Source organism: Colias eurytheme, chromosome 30 (genome assembly GCF_061535395.1).
Source record: "Colias eurytheme isolate Ceu_HAF_F1 chromosome 30, ilColEury1 Martin Lab GWU primary, whole genome shotgun sequence".
Classification (NCBI taxonomy): domain Eukaryota; kingdom Metazoa; phylum Arthropoda; class Insecta; order Lepidoptera; family Pieridae; genus Colias; species Colias eurytheme.
In genome coordinates, this window is record NC_143009.1 from 5276787 (window position 1) to 5299354 (window position 22568).

Here is a 22568-nt window from a genome sequence, read left to right on the forward strand (position 1 = left end):
CAATACTGAGCACAACTGAGTTGAACCATGATCCATGATTTGAACTCAAACAACTTAAGTTATTGTTATCTCTAACTTGTTTTAACTTTGTTTCCAAAAGCGAAACAAGTTACCTATAGTGTTTGTGCCTTTGTTTGGATGAAAGTGATTTATTATGACTGTCAAAAGGCCTGTTTTTGTATGTTTGTCCCGCTTTGTAGTGTGATCGGCTAGATGTATTTCAGCTTGAGATGTGTGTCAATGGTATTATAAGGAAAAAGGTATTTATTAGCGCTCCGGGATAAGCAGCATATCGAAACGTGGCTAATTAGCCACAATATTCTTCGTCTCTTTTTCGCTCACCGTTCCCAATATTCAAACTACGGTTATAGATAGACAGCTATCTCCGATACCTAGCTAGTAAGGTTCTATCTATCGTAAGATAGATACGATATTGGGAACGGCCATTACTGGCTGACAGCTGTCAAAACGTTATTGGGACGCTCAAATAGACAAATTCAAAGAGAAAAATATACCTCTAGTAAGCAGTTAGTCCTCCAGACGATAGATAGCGATCAGAAATAGGTTAGCTTATCGCTAGTAAGTTTTGGGACGCCAAAACAAAAGATAGATAGCATTTTCTATCTTTAGTAGGGTCAAACCGAAGATAGATACGATATTGGGAACGGCCATAATCGTGTGTTCGAAGATCGAATTGTATTGTTTATCTAGTTTTTACTTAGGTACTATAATAATATATAATATCATCGATATGTATATAACCGTTTGTCCCCGCTTCACCCGGATTTACTCGGAAAATATATCTTTAATCTTTATTAAGGTAGAAGTAAAACAATAATTAAAATTGATCGTATAGTTTTAAATTAAAATATAAATATTTAATTTTTCTGTAAGCATAATATCTATTAGTTTAGATATTGTTTAAAGGTGATTTAACGCAAAATTAAGGCAAAATTGTTTTCTTCAAAACCTAACGAGTTTGCTATCAAAACGGAGTATTTTAAAATGTGCATTGTATTGCAATAATATAAAATGTTATTTTCAATTATTCTAGACTAGCTTTCCGCCCGCGGCTTCGCCCGCTTTGTCTAAAACCTAATAAATTATATACTAAAACCTTCCTCTTGAATCACTCTATTTATTAAAAAAAACCGCATCAAAATCCGTTGCGTAGCTTTAAAGATTTAAGCATACATAGGGACATAGGGACAGAGAAAGCGACTTTGTTTTATACTATGTAGTGATAGTGAAGTACATTTATTTACAGTATCAGGAAAAATAATTACTGTTTTCAGAGTGGTTTCAATATATTTGTTCCTTTCTTAGCAATTGCATATACCTACCTAATTGTGACGCAAATTTTCATGAAATACCTATGTTTTTTAAGAGTTAAAATCTATTTATGTATTTGCCAAACGACCAGTAAAAAAATAATGAGATTTTAATTAATTGAACACAAAACCCTATTTTATAATAGTTAATATGTATTTAATGGATTTCAAATCGCGTTTTAAACATGTTTTAAAAGGTTTTTTTTTGTATTACTAATCGTAAAGTAAATAATGATTTTATTCACGAGTTGGAAGTAAATAAAATAATATATTACGTATGTCTGTTTGTTTGTCTTATATCACGTCTTAACATCACTACTTTTATCACTACACTGTACAAACTATAATTAAACAAAGTCGCTACTCTGTCCCTATGTCCTTCACGCATAGATAGAGTGGTTTTCGAAAAAGATATTATAATTTATTAGGTTTTAGATAAAGCAGGCGAAGCAAGGGCGAAGCCGCTAGCCGGTGGAAAGCTAGTATACGTATATTACATACTAGCTGCTCCGCGCGGTTTCACCCCCGTGGCTCCACCCCTGTTGGTCGTAGCGTATATAGCCTACTAGCGACCCGCCCCGGCTTCGCACGGGTGCAATGCTGATACTAAATACACTACAGAAAAACTTTTAACGTTGTATATAAAAACAAAAAAACGTTGTAGGTATATAAAAACATAGCGGCCCGGCCGGCCGGTACCGCCGCAAACGGTACGTCCCGCAATTTTTAAATCTGTAATATCTTCGAAAATATTCACTTAAATCATACGGTGTAATGGGCCATATAGATCTATATTAAATGAACAATGTATTCAAGGTATTTTATTCGTTAAGGATTAATACTGTATTGGTTAAAATCGCTTCGAAAATTAGCCATTATTTGTCGTAAAAAGTAAATGACAAAAAAAGTTATTGTGGGTTATCCATAAGAGATAGACATATGCCATCGCGGACTTTTCTGTAGACCTTTTCAATGTATACAATACTTAGTACATTATTTTGATAAAACTCGTACAGCCGTACAAATAAAAACTTGCTTATTCAAACCTTATGCAATGCATAGATATGATAAGAATAAATAAAGAATAAGGATGTCATAATTTCTTACAAATAAATTTGGAATAACGTCGATGTATCTATGCTCACGCTATGCAATAGGCGCGAAGCGGCAACGTCGCAATTCATTCACAAAATTATGAAAAACATTGAAATTGTCTACGGTTAAGCCTTGGTGCTGTCATTTTGCTGACGCTCGTTTGACTTCGTCGAATTTGTTGTGAAGTTTCATCATACGATGTTCTGTTTATTTATTTTTTAAATATTTATTGGAAATAATTTAAATATATCATTAAATATGCAAGCAAATGATAGATAACGCGATCCGCTATACGAAGATAAACCCACCTTGAGATAGAGAGTTGCCAAATAACTGGTATTCAAAACATACAACTCCAGGCTTAGAAGATTTATATTTTCAACGAAAGTGTATATTATTGTGATAAGTTTAGAAATAAGTTTTATGTATGTATGGTTTGGCGCATGTTGTAAATAAATAAATCATTATAAATATCAAAAGGGTTTTTCATAATTTCGTATATTTTGACATTTCATACAAAATTTTCCATTTCAATAGGTACGTAATGAAATTATTAATTTGCTCAACTTTTTCTACTTCTCGTATTACTCTCATTGCTATTATCTCAAATTTAGATTGAAAATTGCTCCTAAAACTTGTAAAACACAGCACAATGTACTAAAAGATATGTTATAACTCGGTTATGTCAGACTTATACTAGGGTGGTAGCCGTAATAAGGACGGAATAGCATTAGTATGAATACTTATTACGAAGTTATACTGGGTTACATTTATTTCGTGTTTATTTGTATGATTTTTCCTTATTCTTAGTTTATTCTTTGCATAAAATGTTATAACTCGTTTATTTGTACGGCTGGTAGGGTTCAGCCTGCGTTTAACGTTGCGAAAAACAAATTGTGTAGAGTTTATCCTTCCAAATGTAAAAAAGGTCAAAAGGGATATCATTTTAAACGGGGAGGTATTATACCCTGTCGAGTCTACTGTTTTTCTTGGTTTGACACTAGATGAGAAGCTACAATGGGGGACCCATGTTGCCACCACCGCTGCTAAGCTCAGCTCAGCTGCATATGCAGTTCGAAGAATAAGGCATCTCACCGATGAAGATACGGCTAGATTGGTTTATTTTAGTTACTTTCATAGCATTATGTCCTATGGAATTCTACTATGGGGCAGGGCTGCAGATATAGAAACTATATTTATATTACAGAAAAGAGCCATACGCTCTATATATAATTTACGTGCTCGGGACTCACTAAGAGATCTCTTTAAGAATATTGGTATCCTCACTGTACCATCACAGTATATATTTAATAATGTTTTACATGTACACAAAAACGCGGACTTACACACAAAAGTAGGAGATAGACACTGTTATGGCACAAGGAATAGAAATAAAATTGAAATGCCATTTTATAGGTTAGCTAAAGTTAAAAATTCATTTATGGGCCAAGGTATACGTTTTTACAATAGAATTCCTCATAGTATTAAAGAGTTTAGTAGTGTTAAATTTAAAACTTATTTAAAAAATGTATTAGTTCAGAGAGCCTACTACAGCATTAAGGAATATATGGAAGATGAAAATCCATGGAGGGTTGTCGCGTAAGAATAACAGGACAGTTCTTTGGCATATTATGATAATATATAATATTATGTAGTTAGATGTAAGTAACATGTAATGTAAAATTATATTGTATATGGACATGACTTTAAAAGAGCAACTATGGAGTTTCTTGCCGGTTCTTCTCCATAGATACTGCTTTCCGAATCGGTGGTAAATTTAAAGAATGTAATGACGATTCAAAAGTGCTTCTGGAAGAAGTCTAATTGAATAAATAAATGTTTGAGTTTGAGTTTGAGTTTGAGTTTGCAATGTAAGCGGAAGAAATGTAATTATTTACGACATCACATTAGAAACCTCAAAAATAACAGTACTTCTCCACTATTTAATGGATGTTATTATACATATAAACCTTCCTCTTGAATCACTCTATCTATTAAAAAAGACCGCATCAAAATCCGTTGCGTAGTTTCAAAGATCTAAGCGTACAAAGGGACATAGGGACATAGGGAAATAGGGACAGAGAATGCGACTTTGTTTTATACTATGTAGTGATAACCTTCCTCGATAAATGGGCTATCTAACACCGAAAGAATTTTTCAAATTGGACCAGTAGTTCCCGAGATTAGCGTGTTCAAACAAACAAACAAACTCTTCAGCTTTATAATATTAGTATAGATAAGGAACTGTTTGTTTTACACAAAAACAATGAACCTGTACATTTATCTGGAATCTGCTATGCGTGTTGTTTGAATAGATTTCAATCTGAGTCCTAATATTTTATTTATATATAAGAAAAAGTAAATTAAGCTCGTGTGCGAAGAGCTTTAAGTTTTTTGTTAGAATGGTTAGAACAATCCAGTTTGAACCGGTTAATGGTAACCTTTAAAGGTTTGTTTTGACTGCATAACCATACTATATATAAAGTTTAGAAATTGTTGCATGTAGGGATGATTTTTTTTCTTATTGTAGTCGAGGAAAAATCCCTACTTATTATACCTATTATAAATGCGAAAGTAACTCTGTCTGTCTGTTTGTTACGCTTTCCCGCTTAAACCTCTCACCGATTTTGATGAAATTTGGCACAGACAATCTTTAGACCCTGAGAAAGAACATAGGTTACCTTTTATCAAAAGACCACGCGGGCGAAGCCGCGGGCGGAAGCTAGTAAATAAACGTAATAATAACAGTTTTTTTTTAATATATCTACATAACTTTACCTATATTCTTTGGTTACCTAAGTAATATCTCTTTGTTAGAAGGGTTTTATTTTTTATTTATACATCTTAATTAAGGTTGATGTTCCGACCGTCCCTCCATACATTTTTGATTACCTCTAAACACTTAACACAGACACTATTTCTTTAAAACTAATCATTTTATCACTTCTCTATAATGAAATGTGTGCGCGTTCGACCTTTTTAATCAATAATTTACAATATTTACTTAGAAAAACAACAGTAAAATACCGGAAAAATTTGACACTTCTACAGTAGTGTGCGTGACTTTTGCCAAGCGAAACACGACATAAAGCACGACATCTAGCGCATAGACTATATACTTATTACAGATCTAGCGCGTCAATGTCTAAACGAAAGGCGATGTTTAGACATTGACGCGCTAGATGTCGTGCATTCGCGTTCGTTATCTTATGCATAATGAGCATAATTCTAATAAATCAAAGTTCTGTGTAAAAATTGAGTAATTTCATTTCCAATCGTTCAAAGAAAATAACAATAAAATAAAATAAAACTAATGACCTTAGAAACTATGTTTTTTTTTATTTATTACTCATTATTGTTCGTCCGTCGTAGGTCTGTAAACTGTATTGTACACTGAAGGTAAATGGTACTGTAGGTACTTTAGTTCGGCGTCGTCGCTCGTCGGCTTGATATAAAATTACATTCTTGATTTCATTGACACGCGCTATGATTTGCGCGCGGAATTTCTTGTGTTGTGAATTTATTTTTGTATGCTATGCATTTTAATTGATTCAAATTGCAATGTTTCTCTAGTATGCATTTGAGACTATATTGTAAATTGTAATAATTGATCGTGGGTATAGTAATTAATTATTCTAATAACGCAATTAGTAATATAATATGTATTTTCGGTGGGATTCAAAACAAAAAATTGGCCCGTGATTTTTATGAAATTTCACCACATTGCAAATCACATCAATCATAGTTCATACACATGTATGACGAAAGTGATTAGTATTGTGGCTAACATTGACTCATCAGTTCATCACTGAAACCAGTGATAAATCAGTACCTATATCATATTGTGTTTGAATATTTTTAAACAATGATATAAGTATACAATTATTATAAATCGGTAAAAAGTAATCACAAACTTGCAAACATTGGTAAAATGTCCAGTAGTTTATGAGCCTATTCATTACAATCAAACAAACAAACAAAGTTTTCCTCTTTATAATATTAGTGTAGACAAACACTATGAATACGATCACGAATGCAAATTCGGGGATTTTCTAATTATTGCTAAATAATAATTGAATTCGTTTTGAAATACTCTATAATTTTTAGTGTATAAATAGACATTTATAATGTGGTGCTCATTTTTTTTGTACTGCTAACGCTATTGTAGGTACCTATTTTCGTTGTTTTATTTCAAGTGAACACGGCCATACAATTTTGTCACGAGCCGCCTATGATTGTAGGTACTTTTGTTAGGCTCCTTCGTCGTCCGCGTCGGCTCGAAAGTTCTTGATTTCATTGTCACGCGCTATGATTTGCGCGCGGATTTTCTTGTGTTGTGAATTTATTTTTGTATTATTATTATTTTTTATTTATTTTTTTATTTTATTGATTCAAATAAAATATTTCACTAGTATGCATTTGAGACTATATTGTATTATGTATAATTTATCGTAGGTATAGTTATTCTTATAACGCAGTTATATTTTCGGTGGGACAATTTGACCCGTGATTTTTCTGAAATATCACCACGTTGCAAATCACATCAATCATACACACGTATGACGAAAGTATAGTGGCTATAATTGACTCATCAGTTCATCACTGAAACCAGTGATAAATCAGTACATAGGTATATCATATTTTATTGTGTTTGAATATTTTTTAAACAACGATATATACAATATTATTATAAATCGGTAAACTACCAAAGTACTTCCGAATTTTCAGACAGACAAACAAGTAGTTTGAACACGCAGTTTTCTTATACTAGTAGCAAAAATCAAAACCATAATATTATGTTTACCTACTATATTTTACTAAAAGTCGAGTGCGTCGAAATCGTAAATAATAATATGTTTTTCACCTTCCTGGTTATTTTCCCATAGTAAATAGTGTTTTAGGTTTGTTGTTGTAGGTAGGAATAATAATAATTATTCTTACATGTTGGTTATGAAATGTATATTGAAATAATTTACTTTTACAAATCATTAGTGATATAAGTTTTGAGTGAAAATGCTTGGATCAGCATAATATTATATGGTACTTCAAATACATGTTTTGATAAAAAAAACAATAGTGTAATAAAATAAAACTGCGTTTTATTGTAATCAATGTTGACAATTTTAAATTCCAAAATTATTGATCAATAAAATAGTTTACACCAACAAATATAACTTTTATTTTTATAACAATCGTTCATAATATAAACCGTAGCAGGTGGCGTTTTGAAGTTCTGTCTACTCATACAGAAAAATGGAAAACTTGTTTTTTTTGTAAACAATTTATTACTCATGTTGTTTGGCAACTCGAAGCGTGGTCGTCCGTCGTAGGTACTTTTGTTCGGCGTCGCGTCGTCGTCCGCGTCGGCTTGATATAAAACATTCTTGATTTCATTGACACGCGCTATGATTTGCGCGCGGAATTTCTTGTGTTGTGAATTTATTTTTGTATGCTATGCATTTTAATTGAATCAAATTGCAATATTTCTCTAGTATGCATTTGAGACTATATTGTAATAATTGATCGTGGGTAGGTATAGTAATTAATTATTCTAATAACGCAATTATATTTTCGGTGGGATTCAAAACAAAAAATTGGCCCGTGATTTTTATGAAATTTCACCACATTGCAAATTATATATTATACAATTACAATTACAATTATTATAAATCGGTAAACTATCAAAGTAATTACAAACTTGCAAAATATGCTTTTCCGAATTTTCAGACAGATACACAATTTTATTAGTTTGTTTTAGCAAAGTAGGTACCTACCTATACCTATACGCTTACGTCGCGCGTCGCGTCGTCGAAAACGGTGCGCCCAGAAACAAACATACCTAATTCAGTTACAATCCTTTTTTTGTTCCGTAATTTATTGTATTTATTCTAATACGATTTTTTTTATTCGTCGGCCAGTTCTACTAGGTATAAAAAGATAAAATTGAAATATAATTATTGTAGCGACAGCCATATTATGTTACTATGTTTTCGTAAATATGTTTTTCACCTTCCTGGTTATTTTCACATAATCTTATCTTATATATAAAAATGAATCGCAAAATGTGTTGGTAAGCGCATAACTCGAGAACGGCTGAACCGATTTCGATCATTCTTTTTTTATTATATTCCTTGAAGTACGAGGATGGTTTTTATGTAGAGAAAACGTAAATATTATGTACCACGGGCGAAGCCGGGGCGGACCGCTAGTATATATATATAAATGAATCGCAAAATGTGTTGGTAAGCGCATAACTCGAGAACGGCTGAACCGATTTCGATAATTCTTTTTTTATTATATTCCTTGAAGTACGAGGATGGTTCTTATGTAGAGAAAACGTAAACATGTACCACGGGCGAAGCCGGGGCGGACCGCTAGTCTTATATATAAAAATGAATCGCAAAATGTGTTGGTAAGCGCATAACTCGAGAACGGCTGAACCGATTTCGATAATTCTTTTTTTATTATATCCCTTGAAGTACGAGGATGGTTCTTATAGCTAGAGAGCTAGTTAGTTTAGTTTTAGTGCAGTGGCAGTGTAAATGTTGTTGTTGAGGTTATGTAAATTTAACACTTTAGTTAACTACCAAGATATAAAGAAATGAGGATAGGACACAATAACTATTGGTTGAGGTATTTATAAACTCATAATATACTTTTAAAAAAATCACGTTTTAATAAATTTCTAGAATTAAATTAGAACAGCTGATTCAAAATAGCCTAAAAAATCTTAATAATAATAATTACGCTTCACAGCAAGAAGAAATGTACCATATGTACCCGCACAAAGTCGATATTGTGTTGCCTACCGTTCGACTCAATGGCTAGGGTTGTAACTACCTTTAATAATTATTACCAAACTAATAAACCGAGTGATGCGAAATAACCATAATTCTTTTAGAGTTTGATAAAATGATCAGGCAGGTATTTTCTTTAATCCTCTGAATTCTCGGTTACTAAATTGTATCGTTGAAATTATTCTTAATCGCGTAAATTTAATAAATAATCATATGGAAAACACTTTTCATTTGTTTTTTTACTTTCACGCCCAACTACTATACAATAATTACGTTGTTTCGGTATTTTGACGAGAAAACGCAGGAAACATCCGTTGTATCATTTTAGATAGATTGTATATTTTGTATCTGTAGAATTGAAATCAAAGCTATGTATATGTTGTCTCCATTCTTTTCTTATCGGATTGTTGATCCCAATGCGAATGCGTCACTTAAATTTTATAAAAGACAATTAAGAACATCAAAAATAAAGTGATACGTAAATATTTCACAGTGCAATATATTATGTAATTAATAATAATTATATATTTATGAAAAAATAATTACATCAGATTTAATAATAGCAATTGTTTTGAATGTACATAATATGAATAAATGATTACATCATAATAGTAATAATCACAATTGTTTTATTTCCCATTTGTTGCAACCCTAGCATATTTTCATGTAGCAGCAGAAGTACCTACACTGGCGGCGCGGCGGCATCGTGCGACATCAAAGGCATTGCCTTACTAGGTAAGTTTATAATGACTCATTTCTTTTATTATATAATTTACGTTTTACTTTTACAGAATCCGATTCAATGGATTATGAAGACGAGTCACACAACGCCATACGATAGCATGGGCGTAGCCACGGTGGGGCAGGGTGGGGCACTTGCCCCACCCTGGCTCTGACCTGGAAGGTACCTAACCAAATCTAAAAAACTTAATTATCTAGGTACTGACTACAAAACTTAATATCCGTTAAAAAATTCTCACTGGAAAGTTGTCAGTCGACACAAAAAAATGCGATCTAAACAAAAAGCTTGCGCTTCTGTTACATGATTTAAACCACTTTTGGTGCCAGAAAGAGTAGTGTAGTACTGTTACCCCATTCAAAGCTGTTTTATTTAGCCAAATTCGCACTAAATTTCCCATCCAATTTCACTTTTGTTTTTGGATAAAGTTACTGACCATAAAAGCACAAAATGCTGACAGATCCAGGTGGAGCTACGCTCGCAATCTTACACTAGTCTTACATAAAAGTTATATATGGTAGATATCTCGGAAACTAATCAATATTATAAAACTAAAAAAATCTATTTTAAGGCAAAAAATGTTGGGATTTTTTTGTAGATAGTAAAATTTTACATCTTTTATACCTTGTAAACTTTATGTAAAACTTTCCGTTTACGATTTATGGCCTATTTAATGAACAGGTTAATCATGTTTGGCAAGTAACTCTTTAAATATTGGATTAATCAATGAAATGTATAGGCATTAATATATATACATATGCATTATCCATTTATTAAGATTACTTTATTTGAAACTTTTTTTTCTAATGCTTTTTGAGTTATTTAAGGTTGATGTTCCGACCGTCCCTCCATACATTTTTGATTACCTCTAAACACGATAAATAGAAAATTTCAAATATTAGCACTAGAAAAAAAAATTCAAACAAAAGTTGAAGTCGGATATAGTGACCTAAAAACTATGTAAGTACATACATGCACTTTATTCATTAATCCAATATTTTAACGATAAACCGGTTCATTAAATAGGCCATGAACCGTAAATAGTAAGTTTTACAAAAAATTTTACAGGGTATAAAATATGAGAAATTTTACTTTCTACAAAAAACTTTTGCCCTATAAATGTGGATAGTTTTCGAGATATCGGTCAATAACTATAAGATTGCGAGCAAAGCTCCAACTGGATCTGTCAGCATTTTGTGTTTTTATTGTCAATAAGTGACCATTCACCTAAAACAAACATGAAATTGGATCGGAAGTGCAAGATTTGCTTTATTTACTGAGTTATTTGAAATGGTTTATTTTTCCATTTACATAGACATGTTTAGTAGCTATATTTTATGGTAAAAAGGAATCATATTATTGTATTAGACAGATAAACTATAAAATATAGGGATGAAATTTGCAACATAAACGGCTGTAGGTATCTTTTGTTTGTTTTGATTTATTCATTACTAGCGGTCCGCCCCGGCTTCACCCGTGGAACATATTTACGTTTTCTCTACATAAGAACCATCCTCGTACTTCAAGGAATATAATAAAAAAAGAATTATCGAAATCGGTTCAGCCGTTCTCAAGTTATGCGCTTACCAACACATTTTGGGATTCATTTTTATATTATAGACTAGCGGTCCGCCCCGGCTTCACGCGTGGTACATGTTTACGTTTTCTCTACATAAGAACCATCCTCGTACTTCCAGGAATATAATAAAAAAAGAATTATCGAAATCGGTTCAGCCGTTCTCGAGTTATGCGCTTACCAACACATTTTGCGATTCATTTTTATATATAAGAAGATTATTTCAGCTTGATACCGCCATGCGTTCTTGAAAAAAAAAAGTATTTTTAGACAGACAGACAGACGGACAACAAAGTCTGCCTGTCGGTTTGTCTGTCAACACACTTTTTCTCAGGAACGCGTGGAGTTATCAAGCTAAAATTTATATCCAATACTCAAGTCTACGGTCTCTTAAAACTGTGAAAAAATCAAACTTATAAGCCAACGCAATCAAAAGATACAGTCATTTTATGCTGCAAATTATCGCAAATTTCGACATTCGCAAGGGAATCAAAACCTACATTGTACTTCCCGTGAACACAGAGTCTTGAAATTTGGTTAAAAGCTTGGTTAAAAGCAATGTCTTAAAGCACAGATAAAGGAAAAATTGCTAAAACATACATTTTAGAGTTACAACATAATAAAAAGTAGGTTTGTTCGGAGCCCTCGGTGCGCGACTCCGACTCGCACTTGGCCGGTTTTTTTTTTTGCCCCACCCTGTGCCCATGGCTAGCTACGCCCATGTACGATAGTGATGATGAATGAACATTTCAATAAATGCATGCGTGTTTTTTTATGTTGTTTTGTAATTGTTAATTGTTTCTTAAATAAAGAAATAAACTAAATATTTAAATGATGATTTGTTATTTGCAACACAACTTTATATTTGAGATTCTTTACAAATGTATATTTAGTTTTGTATCATCAAATTTATAAATTTTATTCCATAGTTTTCAAAATTAAATGTAAATGACCATAAAAACATTAATAAAGTAAATCATTGATGTAAGGTCAGGGAACGTAATACATATATACATCTGACCATGTAGAAGCTAAGTCTTGTTGACTGCTGAAGTCTGTAAAGTTTTGTTGTCTGCTGAAGTCTGTACGCAATGAAAATGTCTGCCGTTCCGAAAATAAGTTTTTAAGACCCTAATAAATAAAATATATGAATGGCAGATCTGGTCAAATACTTTCAAAATTGTATTTTTTTCAGCACTTTCATAAGTGTCTGCCAGAATGTTATCCGCGTGATAATGGTCTGCCATTGTTATTTTCCGATAGTAATAATAATCTATTTTCAAATATCAAAATGGCAGACGTGGTCAAATGGTTTCAAAGTTCGCCAAAAATTTCCACCTGTCTTACCTAAGCGCGCGCCCCGTCCACCACTCTGGGCTTAGTGACTCCTCATCTCATGGTAGGTATAGGGGAATCAACACACAAAAATCCAGATCTGGTCAAATACATACAGGTAGCTTTGCGCTAGCTCTCTAGCTATTACTTCTTATGGAGAGAAAACGTAAACATGTACCACGGGCGAAGCCGGGGCGGACCGCTAGTAAATAATAAAATAATAAATAGTGTATTAGATTTGTTATTGTATCTTGTATACCTACGAATAATTATTCTTACGTCTTGTTGGGAAATGTTCAAATACCTACCTATTGAAATAATTTACTGTTACAAATCATTAGTGTTATTAGTTTTGAGTGAATAGGCATGGATCAGAAATTCAGAATATAATATGCTACTAACTACTCAAATACATACATGTTTACACAACAAACACCACTGACCTCTATAACTATAAGTTATAGAGGTCAGTGACCGTCAGTGACAAACACTATGGATACCTACGCTCGCGAATGCAAATTCGGTGATTTACTAATTATTGATACCTAGTCATTGAATTCGTTTTGAAATAGCCTGTACTTTGTAATTTTTAGTGTTATAGACATTTATAAAATGTGGTGCTCATTTTTTTGTAATAAATCATCCCGAACGCTATTGTATTTTCGTTGTTTTATTTCAAGTGAACACCTATACAATTTTGTCACGAGCCGCCTCTGGCCTCTGGGTGAAATAAACAAGTCAAATGATTTTTGTTCTAATTGTATTTTGGTAGTAGTTTGTTTAGAATTTACATTACCATTGTTTAATTTTTATTTTGTATTTGCAGTAAAATAAAAAGATGAAAAACTTCATTAGGTATATTGTACGACACCTCACTCTGAATCGCGCTAGCGAAATTTTTTCGTTACAGAGCACATATACAACTTTCGGACAATCTTCATTGAGGCCGGCCGGCAAATCGAGTATGTCGAGAAACTTCACTTATTCGATGGAGGTATTCTACCTTCCTTCCTCCACAGTTGTGGGACCCCGACGTGCATTGAACACGCAGCTTTCTGATACTAGTAGCTAAAGTCAAAACCACAGATATGTCTGTGATCAAAACCATAATAATATTTTTACCTATTATTTTACTAAAAGTCGAGTGCATCGAAATCGTAAATATGTTTTTCACCTTCCTGGTTTTTTTTCCATAGTAAATAGTGTTTTTGATTTGTTGTTGTATGAATAATTATTCTTACTTGTTGGTTATGAAATGTATTTTGAAATAATTTACTTTTACAAATCATTAGTGATATTAGTTTTGAGTGAAAATGCTTGGATCAGCATAATATCATATTTGCTACTTCAAATACATGTTTTGATAAAAAAAAAACAATAGTGTAATGTAGGTAATAAAATAAAACTGCGTTTTATTGTAGGTAATCAATTTTGACATTATTTATTTCCCAAAATTACAATAAAATAGTTTACGCCAACAAATATAACTTTTATTTTTATAACAATCCTACTTCCTACTAATGCGAAAGTTCATACATGTTTCAAAAGAAAAACTTTTACTTTTACTATTATTTCAATTTATCCGGTTTAATTAAGACTTAATATTGATACATATGATCATTATAAATACAAATAGGAATTAACAATATAACGAATACGTGGCACAACTAAAATTTTACCGATACCACCCGTGGTCATTCTCCTTTGTGGGTCATTTGTAACAGGATGGCGGTTCTACAGCGAAAAAAGAAAAATGATGGTCAGAACGCTGATACCGGATACCTTAAGATACTGTAATATAAAATATTACTAGATTAGATAAAATATTATAGGTAGTATCTTCACCGTGTGTGACGCGCTTTACATTCACGCCATCTAGAGTTAAATCTTTATCATTTTTGTATACGTCTGTGTGTGTAAACGACCCTGTATGCAATGACAGATGTTAAAACGCATAATTTTACCGAATTGGGTGGATTTTAAGGCAATGATATAACATATTTCAATAAAATATAATATTCAGTAACCGCCATGACTATTCCTAGGTTTGATGACTATTCCAATTACGCAAAAACTCAAATAAACTAGAAATGTAGAATTCAGCGCCATCTAGCGGGATATTGGCTGGGAACAGATCGTTGCAATCACCTTAACATATAAAAACTGGTTTCTAATCACGTGTTTATATCAGATTTATTACCTCTTCTACCGAAATAATGTCCCTGCCTAATGATTTTATTATTCTATGGATACCAAAAAGTTAAGAGCTTCGATATTTTTAAAGAAATATAGGTGTTTGCTGATATAATATTGTTTTATTTATTGTTTAAATATTTTTAGGGCCTATTTAAGTTCAATCTACAACATTAAAAAAAAATGAATTGAAATTTGCAATATGTTTTGATTTGTGTACCTAATTAAAAGTAACTTGATATTAAAAAAATTGTTTATCTTCGAAATTTAGAGTTTCAGAATGAGTTTAAGTTTGTTATTACATCCCTTATTAGTAACTGAGAGATTTCAGATTATTCAAAATTCAAATCCTCGTGTGAAATGACTAACTAGTCAAATAAGATTTTCAGTAGGTACTAGAACTAGGTAGGTACGTATTTTGAGTGCAATAAACTTGAGTTTGAGTTTAAGTTGAAACTCACCGATCATAATCAGTAGACACATCAGCTTCACAACTGGACCCAGTGCCGGTCCCTTTCGACCTGAAGACCTTCCAACGATCACTGGAGTCAGCTATAGACGCGGTCGAGATTGTGGACTCCCTTGAATGGTAAAATTGTTAGTAACTAGCTGTGCTCCGCGGTTTTACCCGCATTGCTCTGTTGGTCTTAGCGTAATGATATATGTATATACTATAGCCTTCCTCTATAAATGGGCTATCTAACACAGAAAGAATTTTTCAAATCGGACCAGTATTTCCTGAGATTTGCGAGTTCAAACAAACAAACTCTTCACCTAAATAATATTAGTATAGATTCACATGTATTAGAAAAAATAGTTTTATTCCTAGTGCAGTTGGATAAAAAGATAGATGTTGTAATGTTAAGATAAGAGATCAATCGTGACACAATCATATTATACTATATTATCGATATCGATAAGTTATCTAAAATTATTGTAAATGATAATATTGCTTCATTACACTCGTGTCGGAAGCCAAGACTCTGTTTGGGTCGCAGAGCTAGTTAAGTAAGTAGTATAGACCAAAACAAATTTTGAAAAAATGGACACCTTTGGTAATGTTTTTCAATTAATTATTATATAAAAAAGCGTAATTATAGGTATACATATAAAGTTTAAAAAGTTTACTTAGTTAAACCACAGTTAAACCTTATTCATTTCGGTCTGTGACAGTTGGAGTGACAGTTACTGCTCTGCAGAATTTTAAGTTTTTTAATTATTTATACGTAATATACAAGTTTAAAAAGTGCATAAAAACATTATACCTAATACATTCTACCACGACAAATGTTATATCAGTGAACTTTTGTGTTATTGTGCACATACGTGTTCCAACGGTTAATACAGCTGTCAAACAGCTGATCTAACGGCAGTTACAATCAAACAGCTGATGAAAATAAAACCATATTGGAGATAAGGTTTGGACCAATTTCTTCTTAGTTTACGGCAGAAGGCCAATAATTAATCAAATATATCAAATATTATAAAATCAATAAGTGTACCTATCATACAATCACAATCATAGGTATATCTTCACGCCATCTAGTCGACACGTAAGATATTTCAATAACTAGTGGATCAATAGTAAAAAATCATTATGGCAAATAAATGTTCCAGCTGTGGAAAGTTTTGTGCGGCGGCAGATGGCGCCAAATGCAACAAATGCAGCGTTACTTACCACAAGCAATGTTGCAATGTAAGCCCTGATACGCGTATAAATGCTAAATGGGTTTGCCATAAATGTAAGCCGAAAAACACCGCAAAAGCACTAGACAATATTACCACGCAAGACCAAGATATTGACGAGTTTCAAGACGCAAATCCTTCTCGAAGTGATTCACCTTCACTTACACACGAGATAAAACTCCTGCGAACCGAGCTATCGAGTTTCAGATTAGAGATGTCTAAGCTTTCCGCACTTGTTTCAAGCTCTGGAACTAGGCTAGATAATGTAGAGGAGCGCGTATCGCAGCTTGAAGCCATTAATACGAACGCAGTGCATGAGCATGAGCAAATACAGCAGCACATTGAGTCTATTGATATTTTAAAAAAGCAATTGAATGAATCGGAGCAAGAAAGGCTACTGAATGATATCGAGATAACGAACGTACCGGAGGTTAATGGCGAGAACTTGCTACATGTCGCTATCACGTTGGCGCAGAAGATCGGTTTGACTCTTGACGAACGTGATATAGCGAATGTACATAGGCGTGGGATACGACGGCGCGCGGAGGTCGAGAGCCCGGGCAGCGCGAGCGACGAACGAGTGCACGCGCGCCCCATTGTCGTGCGTCTCACGCGCCGGCATCTGCGCGACGAACTACTGCACGCAGCGCGCGTGCGCCGCGGTGCCGACACAGCTAATACGGGGGTGGGGGGTGCACCGCGACGATTTTATGTTAATGAGCATCTTACCTATACTAATCGTAATTTATTTTATTCAGCTCGCGAGAAATTAGGACGTTCAAATAACTGGCGCTTTGTATGGACCCGAGGAGGTCGTATTTTCGCCAGGCGAGACAACAAATCAAAAGTTGTATATATTACATGTGAAAAAGACATAGATAAGGTTTTTTGTTCTTAAACGAGTTGGAAAATAATATTATGTATGTCATTATTAATTTAAATTTTATGTTTTATTACAATAATATTATGAATACGATATTTTATAACATATTGTCTGCGCCAAGTAATTTGAATCATGTTTATGCAACAAACCTAACCTTTTTAACAATAATTTTAACTTTTTATATTTTTATTTCCATGAATAACTTTAACACTAAACATATTTTAGTCTCAATTCGATTTCATTCCGCAAAAAATTCCAAATATATAATAAGTAACAAAATTGTATTGCATTGTGATATTACATGTGAGAACATATTATTACATTTTATTAATTTACTTTTTCCCTTATTCTTGCAATATTTGAGTAGTATATATTATATCATCAAAATGAATTTTATTATCATGTTCTATAAGTACACTGCATGGCTTTATATTTTTTCCCCGTTGATCTTTATGAACAAACAATCATTATATAATATATTATTTAAAATGTGTGATAGTAATGTTCAATATTAAAGAGAAGTTAAAATTTGGATTCTTAAACCCAGGATCACTGGGAACTAACCATGATGAGTTTTTTATAGCCATGCAGCGTCACTCCGTCGATTTGATGGCTATCAATGAGACATGGTTACGCGAGGGTGAGGAGGGGCGCGCGCCTGTCGTGCCCGGCTACCGGCTGCGTCATGTGCCGCGTCCACCCAGCACTCGTTCACGCGGAGGTGGTGTCGGGTTTTACATAAAAAAGGGCCTATCTATACAGCTGGTATCTCATCCTGGACATGCCTTTCCGATGGTTGAACAAATGTGGCTTAAACTTGTAGTTCGTGGTAAATCCCTGGTCGTGGGTACTGCGTATCGCCCTCCGTGGATGGACTCGGGGATGTTCTTTGAGGCCTTAGCTGAAAGTATGGGAACCTTTGTGTGGTGTGATTATATTATTTTATTAGGAGATTTTAATATTAATGCATTAAACTGCAATCACTCAAACTATTTAAAAATAGAGACATTTTTAAGCACCTTTAAATTAAAACAACACGTTACTAAACCCACACACTTTACTGCTAATTCGGAAACATTATTGGATTTGGTTTGCACAAATACTCCAGTATCATGCGTCACAGTGGACCATATTGGAGATCTTAGTAGCCATGCTTTTATAACATTTTTAATAAATATAAAAAAAGAAAAACCATTGACTACGCACATTATTCATAGACCCATTAAGACTATTGATACTGACCTTTTTACACAATCATTAAACAACATAGCGTGGAATGATTTACTGTTACTGGAAGATGTAAATGACCTAGTGGCTACTTTGACTGGTATTGTGTTATCTCTTTTTGATTGTCATGCACCAAAAAAGATAATACATATAAGAGAGAAACACTATCCATGGATTACCTACAACATGAAAAAAATCATGAAGTGTCGCGATGAAGCCCATATAAAAGCGCGGAAGACGAAGCTTAGTGCGGATAAAGACACCTACCTTGAATTAAAGCATTATGTAAGGCTCGCTATTCACAGGGAAAAGAAGGCATATTTTGACACATATATCAACAATAATATTCATCGACCAGCGATAATGTGGAAACATATTAAAGAGCAAGTTCAAATTAACACAAAAAAAGAAACCATTTTACCATCCCACATTAACAACCCAGTCGATATCAACAGTCACTTTCTAAATATTCCTGGTACCACACAAGTGGACCAGTCTACCCTAACTTTTTATCAATCTCGTAGATTCAATAGCTCTGTGTTTAAATTCAAGCTTGTCGATGAGAATATTGTCCTTAAAACTGTGAATGAGATCAAATCTCAAGCTGTAGGTGTTGATGATATCTCGTTAGATATGTTTCTCCTCACATTGCCTCAGTCCTTACCTACATTGACCCATATCATAAATAGATCTTTCCAGACGAACACGTTTCCACATTTATGGCGACAGGCACTAGTTTATCCTGTGCCTAAAAACAAAACTCCAGATAGCCTGAAAGATCTGCGGCCTATTAGTGTACTTCCTTGTTTGTCAAAAGTCATAGAAAAGATTGTTCATAAACAATTAATGGAATATCTGGAACTACATAATATCTTACCTGAGCACCAGTCCGGCTTTAGGAAGCATAGGGGAACAGCTACGGCTCTGATGGACGTTGTTGATAACATGTTGTGTGCACAGGAAGATGGAAGGGGCACAATCATGTTATTATTAGATTATTCTCGTGCCTTTGACACAATTGACATCGCCCTACTGCTCTCCAAGCTTGTATATTATGGGTTGGGTGATAATTGCGTTAAATGGTTTGAAAGTTACCTGAGCAATCGAACACAAACTGTTTCTGTCTTAAATGAAGACGGAACTAGATCATATTCTAATACCAGTATCGTCACGAGAGGGGTTCCTCAGGGTTCAATCTTAGGCCCTCTTTTATTCATATTGTACAGTGCAGATGTTGTCAAAATCATAAAGAACTGCAACTATCAAATTTATGCTGATGACATCCAACTCTACTACTCATTTCATCCTAATGAAACCCTTGAGGCAATTAACAAAGTCAATTCCGATTTGAATGACATTAACTTATGGTCTGAACGCAATTCTTTAATTCTGAACCCATCCAAGACAAAGTTTATGATATTAGGCAATCCAAAAATAATCAATAGAATTAATCAATTTGACATAAATGTATTAATTAATAATAGGAAACTTGACCGCGTACACGAAGCTCGTAATTTAGGAATAATTTTTGACGAGAACTTAAGATTCGAGAAACATATAAATACCATTATTTCCAACTGCTTTTATCGACTTAAGACTCTGTATAGAATACGAAAATATATTGACACTTCTCTCCGTATTCGACTTTGTGACGCGCTTGTACTATCCAAGTTTCATTATGCTGACACAATGTACGGACCTAGATTGCTCTCACGGACAAAAGCAGCAATTCAACGTGTACAAAATGCTTGTGCACGTTATTGCTGGAATATACCGCCTCGAACTCATGTTAGTCCATATATTCGAAGTGCTAAGATATTAAATATGGAAGCTCGAAGGCGCTTACATTTTGCCACTCTTCTTTTCGGTGTCATGCAAACCAAAGTTCCATCATACCTATACCAAAAACTTGCCTGGATGGGTGAGCGCAGTGCCCTAAGCTATCAAACAAGATCAGCATTTCAAAAGCTGGCCATACCTAGACACCACTCCGCAGGGTTCAAGGGAAGTTTCCGATACAGTGCCACCAAGTGTTGGAATAATCTTCCACCACCACTACGTAATTTGCGCAATAAGGAAAATTTTCGACGCAAATATCGAAATCACTTACTTTTAAACCCTCCATAGGGGACTTGGTGGCGCTGTGTAACTCCCTTTTGTAAATATGTCATTTGTATTGTGTATGTCTAAGTAAAATAAAAAAGGTGATGTTTTGAGTTTAAGTTTATTTATTTTCAATTGTTTTTCTTCGTAAGTGTTTGATGTTTTGATTGCATGATTTGCTTTGTTTCTCCTTTGGTTTTATCTATTCTGTTTTATTTTTTTATCTTTTCTTCGTTTTGTTTTCATTACTTTATTTTTTTATTATTTTTATCTCTTTTAGGTTTAAGGTGTAATGTATTTTTTCATTATTTTATTGTTCAGTGTGTAATTGTCAACTCCAAATGTCATAAGGGGCCACTGAAAATCAGTGGTGCGAATGGTCCATCTCATCATTCGTGCCAGATACTGAGTGGTCCCTTTTGTCAACAGAGAAATGTTCAATACCTATTATTAACATATGCTTTTCTTATATTTTATTACTATTGTTATCTCTTATTTTTGCTTTGAATGTTACTTTTGTTTTTATTTTTTAATCTTGTATTGTATGTTTTTGTGTGCTGTTGACAATAAATGTTTTATTATTATTATTATTTATTATCATTTTCAAAATTAAGGGATGATTTTTCAATCCTTGGTTAAAACTTATTCGTCGAATAATGTATAAAACTACAATTTTAAAAACGTATTCTAATTGCCCCTATTTGACAGTTTACGTCACTTTTTAATATTATCGTGTAATACTTTATTGGACGGATAAGTTTTATCCATTGGTTTTATCCAAGCATTGAAAAATCGGCCCTAAATTACCTACACAATTAGGTACTTACACATAATATTTGAATTTAGAACTAGGTAACTAAGTACCTAGTTAGGTACTCGTGCAAAAAGTTTTCCAAAAAAAAAAAAATGGTTTGTTAGCTTGCTAATAAAGTATTTATTATTTTAATTGATTTCATCTGTCTTGTAATATAAGCGATTTTATCTTTCTACAAAATATTATGTTGCACCTAGTTATATGTTTTTGTTTGAATTTTTGAAAAAATTAAATTCTGTGGTTGACATGGTACTTTTACACATCAGGAGATTGTTATTAGTTGAAAAATGTAAATACAGCAAAATTAATGTCCACAAAAAGGTTATTAAATGACTTACATAAATATGCTCATTAAAGAACTTGATTTAAACTGGCTTCTTTCAATTAAAATTCCGATCAAATACAACGTTCACACACAAGACATTTTTATTATTGTTAACATTTTTTCTACCTACGTTTTTTTTTAATCTACCTTAAATTATTAGGCGATGACTTTCAACAAGCTTTCAACAAAAGGTATCTACAAATCTTGTTTTTATATTTTTAACACTTTTAATAATTCGATAATACAATATTATTATGTACTTTAATCAATTAATTTAAAAATAATAATAAACTTGCATTTTGTTTAAAGCGCCATCTACTAGAATTAGATTTAACTAGTAAAACTCAGTGTTTCATAAACTAAAATCTGTAGCTATTCATCACTAGATGGCGCTGAAACAAACAAAATGTTCCTTCTAAATTTGAACGATGGCGGTAATATTTTATCAATATTTACGATGACTA

At 33.1% G+C, this 22568-nt stretch overlaps 1 protein-coding gene across 1 annotated transcript; it reads left to right on the top strand.

The window, feature by feature from the left end:
* Window positions 1-16232: 16232 nt before the first annotated feature.
* On the top strand, window positions 16233-21550 carry LOC149895841 (uncharacterized). The gene has a single exon (XM_090118622.1). It carries the CDS (start codon window positions 16664-16666, stop codon window positions 17648-17650), a length of 987 nt encoding a protein of 328 aa, XP_089974748.1. The 5' UTR covers window positions 16233-16663; the 3' UTR covers window positions 17651-21550.
* The last annotated feature ends 1018 nt before the right edge of the window (window positions 21551-22568 follow it).